Source organism: Heterocephalus glaber, unplaced genomic scaffold, assembly GCF_053883595.1.
Source record: "Heterocephalus glaber isolate CG9 unplaced genomic scaffold, H.glaber_assembly_v1.0 deba00001662, whole genome shotgun sequence".
NCBI lineage: Eukaryota > Metazoa > Chordata > Mammalia > Rodentia > Bathyergidae > Heterocephalus > Heterocephalus glaber.
Window position 1 is genome coordinate 2445311 of NW_028258403.1, and position 11689 is coordinate 2456999.

Genomic DNA, 11689 nt, shown 5'->3' on the forward strand with positions numbered 1-11689 from the left:
AGTGCTTTTGTTATAGGGATGGCAGTGTTGGTTCAGCATTGGAAGATCCACCCGCAAAAGTCATCATTTTAACAGAGGAAAGGAAAAAGCCATATGATCCTGTCACTAGTTGGAGAAAAAGTATTAGACTAAATTCTACAGCTATTCATGGTAAAAGCTATCAGGAGACTAGAAGTAGAACAGAACCTTCTCAACAGATTAAAGGCATGTACTCCATACTTCCAGTGAGAACGCCTTATATGAATGGAGAAGATACAATGCTTTCTCCTTAAGGTGGGGAACAAGGGCAGTTATGGTTACTCTTCATCTGTCCATTAAACTTTGAAACCTAGGCCCCACCAAAATAGTCTGGGAATAAAATGACACAATTAGGATAGGATTGGCAAGGTAGAAGAAAAATTAATGATGCACTCTTAAATGAATAATTTAAAATACAGATGTTATAGTCATGCAAGAATAAGTATTTATTGAGTTACTCCTATGTCCTGTGTACTTTCATAGATACCTTTGGATACTTCATGGAACAAAAAAAGATTCTTTTTTTGTTTGTTTGTTTTTTTGAGACAGGGTCTCACCGTGTAGTTCAGGCTGGCCCTGAACTCACCATGTAGCCCAGGCTGGTCTCAAACTTGTGGTGATCCTTCTGTCTCAGCCTTCTGGAGTGCTGGGATTACAGGCCTGGCTAAAAAAAAGATTCTTGCCCTTAGGAAGTTTACAGTCTAGCAGCAGGAGACAGAAAATAAACATAGGCTAATGAAGTGAGTAATATAGAATTTTAGAAGGTGATCAGTACTTTCAAAAAAAAGAAAAGAGTAAATCAGCGTACAGAGAATCAGGAGTGTGAGGGCTTCTGGGTGAGTTTTGGCTTTAAATAAGTTCATCAGGATAAACCTCCCCAAGAAGGTGGTGTTTGAGCACAGAGATTAAGAGGGATAGGGAGCTGACTGGGGAGTATTTGTGGGGAAAGGTTCTGGACAAAGCCAGTGCAAGGTCTTAATGTGGGACTATATTCTGAATATTGGAGGAACAACAGGCACTAGTTGTAACTAGTGAGGAGGAGAGCAGTAGGAGATAAGCTGCCAGAGGTGAGGAAGAGTTATGTCATTTAGGGCCTTGTTGGCTCTGTCAAGGGTTCACTTTTACAAAGTATTAAAGGGACACCACTGAAAGCCTTAGATTAGTGGAATGACATGATCTGATCTAAGTTTTAATAAGATTTCTAATAGTTGTGTTAAGGACAGACTATGCTATTATTTTTATTTTTTGTGGCACTAAGAATGGAACCCAGGGCCTCACATACACAAGGCAAGAACCTACATCTGAGCTACACCTTCAGCCCTGATAGTATTATTTTTAACATTGAAAAATTAGAGACATCATGATTGGCTAAAAGGTAGAATAAAGACATGTGTTATGATGTATATGATTAAATGTCAATCAGCCATAGTCATAATACTGAGTAAAAAATAATGTAAGATTATGTTTGTAACATAGGACAAAGTGGACAGTATAATAACAATTTGATCATGGGATTATGGGCATTCTTCTCACTTGATTTTCAATTATGTAGTCATGCTACTTTTCTTTTTCCTTTTTTTTTTGGTACCAGGGATCGAACTCGGGTCCTTGTGCCTGAGCAGCAGGTGGCAAAACCACTGAGCTAAATCACCGGCCCCATGCCACTTTTCTAATAAGAATATATATAATAATCTGAGTCAAGATTAATGTGGGTAAGGGGCTGACCAATAAAAGTAAAGGCCAAAAGTTTAGGTTCAATGAGTCAAGGCTGGAAGATATTGTAGACTTAGAAAGGCAAGCAGAGATGGTGGGTAGGAGACCAGAGTAGGAAGGTGTCATAGAGGATTTGAAGGGTAGCATTTGTATGCTACTAATTAGTAGTATGTGCTTGGACTTTTTTACTTCAAATCTCAAGCTATCTATTTGTGAAGTAGAGGTCATGGCAATGTCTAGGAGGAATGTGAGGCATGTCTATGCCTGGTAGTTTTTCTTGTTTTTTTCACTCTTTGTTCTTTCTAATATTATCTCTCCTATAACTTCCCATTAGAAGTTCCCATAGCTTCTCTTTCTTTTTTTTTTTTGGTACCAGGGATTGAACTTGGGACCTTATGCTTTTGAGGCAGGCAGCGGAACCACTGAGCTAAATCCCCTTGTAGCCTCTCTTTCTAATACCCCACTAAATCTTTGAAGTCCTCAGAAAGACTTCATAATAAACCATTGTTGGAGTAAGAAAGAAGGATTCCTACCATGGATTCCTAGCTGTGAGGGGGTTTTAATGAAAGGTCTGGGAAAAATAGATGCCTTAAATTTTTTTCCACCATTGAGTACTTTTTAAAGAGCTATATGTACTTCTAAAAGAAGGGCTTGTTTTATTGGAGGAAGTGAACTCCTCAATCTTTTCAACAGGACACCCAGTTATCAGTATTGGTGGGTTCAACTTCCAGGAATTTTGAATTAGTTTGGGGTGAGCTTTGGACATCAAAATTTATAAAATTTCCCTAGGTGGTTCTACTGTGTAGCCATGTTGAGAACCACTGCTTTAGGTTAATACATATAGATCCAACTCATTCTTCTCAATGGCTACATAATATCCACATTGTGGGTATATTAAAATTTATTTATTCCTCTATTTATAAGGCTTCATCTTGTTTCCATTACCTTGTTTTACTAAAAATGCTTCAATAAACCTGCATTCTTAGTTACAGGTTCCTTTATTTCTATGGAATACAGTCCTGAAGTGGGATTCCTTGATTTAGAGTTATGAAATTAAAATTTTTTGGTGGTGCCAGATTATTTTCCCGAAAGTCTGAATGCCTACTTCCAATAACAGAGTGTAAGAGAGCTCAGTTCAGCTAGGCATGATGGTGCCTTTGGGAGGCTGAGGTAGGAGGATGAGGCCAGTCTGTGCTACACAGTGAGATTCTCTCTCTCAAAACGAAAAACAAACAAAAAGTACTCAGTTCTTTATACTTTTGTGAATGTGATGAAAGACAAAATGTATTTGATTCTCTTTTTCATCTACTACTAAAGTTGAATTTCTTTTTACTTATTTCCCATTTACATTTTTCTTCGTATGATTTGGCTGTTTATGTTCTTGGCCATTCTCAATTGGCTCATTTGTCTTTTTCTCTCACATTTTAAGAGACTTTTGAATACAGGAATATCCTCCTTTTTTGGTCATACATGTCATGATAACTTTCTTCTAGCCAGCTATTTGTATTTTTTTTTTTTTTTTTTGGTACCGGGGATTGAACTCAGGTCCTTGTGCTTGGGAGGCAGGCTGAGGAACCACTGAGCTAAATCCGCAGCCCCTGTCTTTTGATAACATATGTAACACTACACATATTTCAAATTTTTGAGAATATATTATCAAATCTTATTAATGAACTATATTTCAATATTTTTCATTGGTAATTTTTTGTCACTATCATTCCTAATGGCTGCAAAAAATTGTAGTCAAGTCTTCTACATTCATTCAAGCTTCCAGATACAAACAAACAAAAAAAATCAAACAAAGCTTGTGACTATAAGGTTGTTAAAAATAATACTATAATTAATATTTCCTTTTTTAAGGTTTTTTTCATAGTTTGGATGATTTAGTGGACTCTACAAATGAAATCCTTGGATCAAAATGCTATGTTTTTGTGATTTTGATGACATTTCCCAAACTGTTATAGTTTTTGTTTAACCAGTCTAAAAAATTAGGGGCAATATAACTTTAGTATTTGTACAGTAATATCTCCTGCAGAACAAATCATATTACAGAATTAAAACAATTAAGTTTCTTAAGTAATTAATTTTCTCCTTTGTGAAGGAAAGTTTACATTTTTTTTTTAGGCTAAGAAGGTAGTTTTGGTTCCAATAGAATTATTTTTTGCATATCTAATCTGTGTAGACCACCTGGTAAGTGTCATAAGGGATCAGTAATGTGTGGCCATTACTTTTTAAGAAAATTTTAATTTAACAGGGGAACAAAAATAAATCTCTCATTTTACTTTATTTTATAGTTAAGTACCACAAAAGAAAAATGAAAGGGAAGAGGTAAGTTTTTTGTTTTTGTTTTTTGAGATAAGACAGGGTCTTGCTGTATTGTTTAGGCTGGCCTTAAACTTACTATGTGTCCCAGGCTGGCCTTGAACTTGAAGCAATCCTTTTGCCTCAGCCTCCCAAGTGCTAGGATTATAGACATGCATCACCACACTTGGCGAAGAGGTAAGGTTTTTATTTTGGTATTGGGGATCGAACTTGGGACCTTTTGCTTATGAGGCAGGTGCTGGAACCACTGAGCTAAATCCCTGGCCAGAGGTAAGTTTTAATAGCACCAGCAAAGTTTTCTTAAAGGCAGTGCTCTTTGAGATAGTCAAAGGTAAAGTGAAGGGTGAATAGTATTTGAATTGCCAGTGACGAAGTGAGGAGAATACAGTTGTTTAAAAGATGAGTTTTCCAAAATGAAGGAAAATAGCAAATAAAGATACTTATTTATTATTTTGCAAAATAGGTAGGTGGAGGTAGCATTCCTGGAGTACAGTGAATTAAGTGGTTAGAGAACACAAAGAAAATAAAAGGACTCCACATGGAGAAAAATGAGAGTGCACCAGACTACTGTAGGTTTTGAATGTGCATTTAAGTTGATAGCAAGAGATTTAGTGGGGAGATTTAGTCTGATACTGAGAGAATGAGTTGGAACTTTTTGGAATATTAATTTGATGCTATCAGTGGATCAGTCTAAAATGGAAAGAGCCAGTTAACAAATGGGTAAATGTTTTGGGCAGTCCATTCATTCTTGACAAGGCTCACTGATCTCATCTGCAAGACTGGAACAATGATGCCTCTGCCATTGTGTGATTGTGATGAAGTAGGACGGTGTACATGAGGTGCTTGGCTGGGCTCTTGATATGTTGTGGGTATATTGTAACAATTACTGTTTAGTTAGTCTTATATTCTATTTTTTAGATAGGAATACAAAGTCACTTCAGTTAATTTCATTCTTATACCATTACAGCTAAATTAACTTTTATTTCCCCCCAAGGTTGTTTGGAAAGCACATTAGATGGACACTCTAAACCAAACAACAGTGACTGAATTTGTCTTCCTGGGACTCACTGATAACTGGGTGCTAGAGAAACTGTTTTTCATGTCATTCTCAATCACTTACCTGCTAACACTTTTGGGGAACATCCTCATCATTGTTACCATATTGCTTACTCCGCGTCTCCACACTCCCATGTACTTCTTCCTGAGCAATCTGTCTTTCATTGACATTTGCCACTCATCGGTCACTGTGCCCAAGATGCTGGAAGGTTTGCTTTTAGAGAGAAAGACCATATCCTTTAACAACTGCATTGCACAGCTGTTCTTCCTTCATCTTTTTGCCTGTGCTGAGATCTTTCTGCTGACCATTATGGCATATGATCGTTATGTAGCCATCTGCACTCCGTTACACTACCCCAGTGTGATGACCGTGAGAGTCTGTGTACAGCTGGTGTTTGCTCTCTGGCTCGGGGGCACTGTTCACTCACTAGTGCAGACCTTCTTGACCATTCGTTTACCCTACTGTGGCCCTAACATTATTGACAGCTACTTCTGTGATGTGCCTCCTGTCATCAAGCTGGCCTGCACTGATACATACCTCACAGGGATGCTGATTGTGTCCAATAGTGGAACCATCTCCCTTACCTGTTTCTCGGCCTTGGTTGCTTCCTACGCTGTCATCCTGGTTTCTCTCCGTAAACAGTCAGCTGAAGGGCGCAGGAAAGCTCTGTCTACTTGCTCAGCCCACTTAATTTTGGTTGCCCTCTTCTTTGGGCCATGCATCTTCATCTATACACGGCCAGACACCAGCTTCTCTATTGACAAGATGGTGTCTGTCTTCTACACAGTGGTCACCCCTTTGCTGAATCCTCTCATTTATACCTTGAGGAATGAGGAGGTAAAAAGTGCTATGAAGCAGCTCAGGCAGAGACAAGTTTTTTTCATAAAATCATATACATGATGGGCACTGGAAAGATGGATATTATTGTGGCCATGTCCTCCATGAGAAAGCAAAGCTAAAGAGTCAAACTTATTAGGTGAAATAGCAAGGGCCAGGGGAGACTTCTGCATTGGAGAGAAACTTATTAACTATTATTTAAGTAAAGGAAAAGATCATAGTGGAACATGTAAAGCAAAAAGGCCCACCAATGTTTAAAGAAGGCTTCTGGTTCTCCTAATAAAGGAATACAATTTGGGGAACTTAGTTCAGTTTCAGATTTGTGACCAGGTGTGGTTGTGAGGATCTGGTCTCTTGATTTATACTGTTCTGTGGATCATTGCCTTTGGGAAGCTATACATCAGACCTGTTTTATATGTTGGACTGATTACAGTCTTGCTTTTCAACATATTCTCAATAAAATAACTTTATACTGAATTATACTTTGTTGGTTTTGAATAGGATTCTTCTATTATGTCCAGATCTATTTTGCACTTTTTTTTTTGGTACCAGGGACCGAACTCAGGACCTTGTGCTTGTGAGGTAGGCAGTAGAACCACTGAGCTAAATCCCCGGCCCCACTGCACTTTTTTTTGGTATTAAATTCTTCTATTGCTACATTGTAGGTATACAACACAATTACATTTCTCATTGGGAACTGTACCTTTACATAATGCATCTTGGTTCTTATTTTTTCCCCATTCCTAGCCCTCCCTTCACGCCCTCCACCCTTCCCTATTTACAAAGACTTTATTTCCATTTTTTCCATTTCTCAGCATTTTTTCCTTTCCCTTCTTTCCTTTCCCCTGCCCCTCCCAATACCCCTACCCCTTTGGACCTTTTCTTCCTATTTTACATTATCAATTACTCATTCTAATCATTGGTACATTTTAGGTATACAATATAATGACATTCATCATTGGAAATTTGCACCTTTACATAGTCTCTCTTGGTTCTTATTTTTCACCCTTGCCCAGCCCTCCCTTCAACCCCTCCAGTCCTCCCTATTTACAAAGATTTTGTTCCTATTTTTCCATTTTCTCATATTAATCCCATTCCCTTCTATCCTTTCCCCTAGCCCTCCCACTTCCTTCCCCTTTGCCCCTTTTCTTCCTATTTCACATTACCTATTATACATTTAGTCCTTATTTACACTTTCAGTTTCTCACACCAGAGAAACTATTCGGTATTTACACATCTGTGTCCTATTTATTTCACTTAAGAGTATTGCCTCAATGTGCATCCACTTAGCTATAAATGTCTCTAATTTCTCATTTTTTATGGCTGAGTAGTACTCCATTTTATAAAAAACCCACATTTTCTTTATCCAGTCTCCAGTTGATGGGCATTTGGGCTGTTTCCAAGTTTTAGCTATCACAAACTGCACTGCTATGAACATGGGTGCCCATATATCACTGTGGTATGATTCTTTTAATTCTTTGGGGAAGATCCCCAGCAGTGGAATAGCGGGGTCAAATGGGACTTCCAGTCCTAGTTCTTTGAGGTATCTCCATACTGATTTCCACAGTGCTTGCACCAGTCTACACTCCCACCAGCAGTGGAGAAGGGTCCCTCTTTCCCCACAGCCCCACCAGCATTTGTTATTGGTTGATTTCATGATAGCAGCCATTCTTTCTGGAGTGAAGTGGAATCTCAGCATTGTTTTCATTTGCATCTCTTGAATGACCAGTGATGTTGAATATTTTTTCATGTATTTATTTGCTATTTCTACTTCTTTGTGTGAGAAATGTCTGTTCATTTCAGATGCCCATTTTTGGATTGGGTCTTTAAATTTGGGAGGTCTGATCTTTTTAAGTTCTTTATAGATTCGATATAGTAGACCTTTGTCTGAGGAAGAGCAGGTGAAGATATTTTCCCACATTGTGGGTTGTCTCTTCACACTGCTGGTTGTTTCTCTTGCTGTGCAGAAGCCTTTTAATAAGAAGAGATACCATTTGTTGATTGTTTGTGCTAGTTCACGGGCAACTGAGGTTTTGTTCATAAAATCTTTTCCTACACCTATGTCTTCAAAGGTTCTACCTAAGCTCTGTTCCAACTGGTTCAGAGTTTCTCTTTTAATATTTAGATCTTTAATCCATTTTGATTTTAGTTTAGTGCATGGTGAGAGATACAGGTCTAGTTTTAATCTTTGGCAAGTTGAAGCCCAATTTTTCCAGTACCATTTATTAAAGAGGCTATCTTTCCTCCAGTGAGGGTGTTTGGCTCCTTTGTTGAAGATGAGATGGCTGAGTGTGTCTGGCATTGTTTCTGCATCTTCTAATCTGTTCCACTGGTCCTCAAGTCTGTTTCTTTGCCAGTACCATGCTGTTTTTATCACAGTAGCTTTGTAGTATAATTGCAGGTTGGGGATTGTGATACCCCCAGCCATGTCTCTGTTACCTAGAATTGCTTTTGCTATTCTGGGTCTCTTCTTGTTCCAAATGAATTTTTGGATTGTTTTCTCGAGGTCTATGAAGTATGCTGCTGGGATCTCAATTGGAATTGCATTAAATCTATATAGCAGTTTTGGAAGTATGGCCATTTTCACTATATTAATCCTTCCTACCCAGGAGCAGTGGCTGTCTGTCCATTTTCTGATATCATCTTCAATCTCTCTTTTTGGAGTGCCATAGTTTTCAGAGAAGAGGTCTTTGATTTCTTTTGTTAGGATGATTCCTAGGTATTTCAGTTTTTGGGTTGCTATTGTGAAAGGAATTATTTGCCCTATTTCTCTCTCAGTGAGTCTGTCATTGGTGTAGAGGAAAGCTATTGATTTTTGTGTGTTGACCTTGTAACCAGCTACTTGACTGAATTTGGTTATTAAGTCTAGAAGACTTTTGGTGGAGTTCTTGGGGTCTTCTCTATAGAGTATCATGTCATCTGCAAATAATGACAATTTGACTTCTTCATTACCTATCTTTATTCCTTTTATTTCTTTCTCTTGTCTAATTGCTGTGGCTAATGTTTCCAGAACTATATTGAACAAGAGTGGTGATAGTGGACATCCTTGTCTTGTTCCTGATTTGAGTGTGAAGGATTTCAGTTTTTGACCATTTAGTATGATATTGGCTGTTGGTTTTTCATAGATGGCTTCTATCAGTTTGAGGTAGAGACCATCTATTCCAATTTTTTGTAGGGTTTTTATCATAAATGCATGTTGGATTTTGTCAAATGCTTTTTCTGCATCTATGGAGATAATCATATGGTTTTTGTCCTTGGCTCTATTGATATAGTGTATTACATTGATTGATTTTCGTATATGGAACCATCCCTGCATCCCTGGGATGAATCCCACTTGATCAGGGTGTATGATCTTCTTGATGATCTTCTGCATTCTGTTTGCCAGTATCTTATTAAGAATTTTTGCATCTATGTTCATTAGTGAGATTGGCCTATAGTTCTCTTTGTCAGTTGGGTCTTTCTCTGCTTTGGGGATCAAGGTGATGTTTGCTTCCAGGAATGAATTTGGGAGTATTTCTTCCCTTTCAATTTCGTTGAAGAGTTTAAAGAGTAGTGGCAGCAGTTCCTCTCTAAATGTCTTGTAGAATTCAGCAGTGAAGCCATCAGGGCCCGGGCTTTTCTTAGTTGATAAGGTTTTAATTACATTTTCAATTTCATTGGTTGATATTGGGTTGTTCAGAATTTTTAGGTCTTCTTCATTCAACTTTGGTAATTCATATGTATCTAGGAATCTGTCCATTTCTTCTGTACTGTCCATCTTATTGGCATATAGGTTCTGGAAGTAGGTATTGATGATCCTCTGGATTTCTCCTGGGTCTGTTGTCATTTCACCCTTTTCATTCCTAATTGCATGGATTTGGGCCTTTTCTTTCCTTTTTTCTGACAAGGTTGGCTAAAGGTTTGTCAATTTTGTTGATTCATTCGAAGAACCAACTCTTGGCTTCATTGATTTTTTGTATCATTCTCTTAGTCTCCATTGCATTGATTTCTCCTCTGACCTTTATAATTTCCTCCCTTGTATGAGCTTTGGGGTTGTCCTGCTCTTCTTTTCCTAGAAGCTTGAGGTTCAGCATCAGGTTGTTTAATTGGGCTCTTTCTGTTTTCCTAATATGCGTATTCACTGCTATGAATTTCCCTCGTAAGACTGTTTTCATTGTGTCCCATAGATTCCAGTATGTTGTATTGTCATTGTCATTTAATTGAAGGAAGTGTCTGATTTCTTCTTTAATTTCCTCTGTGACCCATTGGTTATTCAGAAGTGTGTTGTTCAATTTCCACGTGTTTATGAAATTTTTTGAGTTTCTTTTGCTATGGATCTCCAATTTCATGGCACTATGGTCTGATAATATACAAGGGATAACTTCAATTCCTTTGCACTTACTTAAACATGTTCTGTGTGTGAGTATGTGGTCTATTTTGGAGAATGACCCATGTGCAGCTGAGAAGAATGTGTATTCTGATTTTGTGGGGTGGAAGACTCTGTAAACATCTGTTAAGTTCATTTGTTCAAGAGTTCGATTGAGTTCTAGTATTTCATTACTTATTTTTAGTCTAGTTGATCTATCTATTTGTGACAGTGGGGTGTTGAGGTCCCCCACTACAATTGTATTAGTGCATATATGACTTTTCATGTCCGTTAGTATTTGTTTTATATAGTTGGGTGCACTAGTGTTTGGTGCATAGATATTTATGACTATCATCTCTTCCTCTTGGATTCTTCCCTTTACAAGGGTGTAGTGTCCTTCTTTGACTGTCTTAATCAGTGTTGGTTTGAAATCTACTTGATCTGCAAAGAGGATAGCTACTCCTGCTTTTTTTGGGTTCCCGTCGCATGGAGTATTATTTTCCACCCTTTAACTTTCAGTCTATGAGTTTCCTTTTGAATGAAGTGTGTTTCTTGTATGCAGTATATTGTTGGATTTTGCTTCTTGACCCATTCTGCCAGTGTATTTCTTTTGATTGGTGAATTGAGACCATTAACATTGATGGTTATAACTGAAACGTATAGACTTGTCATTGCCATGACTTTTTCTTTTTGTTGGGTTCTCTCCCTTTACATTTAATTTCTTGTCATGCCAGATGGCTTCATTCTGCTTTGCTTCCTGGGGTTGTGATCTTCAATGTCTGTTCCTAGGATATTGTGTAAAATTCTTTGGAGTGCTGGTTTGGTATTCATGAATTTCCTAAGGTGCTCTTTGACATGAAAGTATCTTATTTCTCCATCAATACAAAACTTTGTTTTTAATGAACTAAGAAAAACTAGTAGTGTAAATGAAATGAGGTTTCTTTATATTTACTTTTTTGGTGCTGGAGAATGAACTCACCAGTCTTTTCACTTTTTTTTGTATATGGCATGAAATAAAGGTTGAGATTCAGTTTTCAATTTTTGTACATCCTCCACCTTTCCCTGTTGAATTACCTTAACACTTTTGTTGAAAATAATTGACCCTTCAAGTGTGAATTTATTTTTGACCCCTTTTTCTGACACATAAACTTATGCCTCTAGCACATTGTCTTAGTTATTTTAGCTGTATAGTGGTCTTGAAATCATATGCTAAGAACCATCATGTTTCTTTCAAAACTGTTTTGCTATTTCAAGTACTTTGCATTTTGATATACATTTTAGAAAAAGTCTGTCTATTTCTATAAAGGAGAATAGTAGAATTTAGATTGGGATTTCATTGAATCTATAGATCAATTTGAGAGAGATTATCTTAACAATATTCAATCTTCCTATCCATG

The 11689-nt window shown here is 37.5% G+C and overlaps 1 protein-coding gene and 1 long non-coding RNA gene across 2 annotated transcripts in view; both read left to right on the forward strand.

Moving 5' to 3' along the window:
• LOC147822312 (uncharacterized) overlaps nt 1-11689 on the forward strand; it is a 117210-nt gene that overhangs the window by 51746 nt on the left and 53775 nt on the right. The gene's annotated exons all lie outside the window — the stretch shown is intronic.
• On the forward strand, nt 4959-6121 carry Or4e2 (olfactory receptor family 4 subfamily E member 2). The gene has a single exon (XM_004865057.2). It carries the CDS (start codon nt 5069-5071, stop codon nt 6008-6010), a length of 942 nt encoding a protein of 313 aa, XP_004865114.1. The 5' UTR covers nt 4959-5068; the 3' UTR covers nt 6011-6121.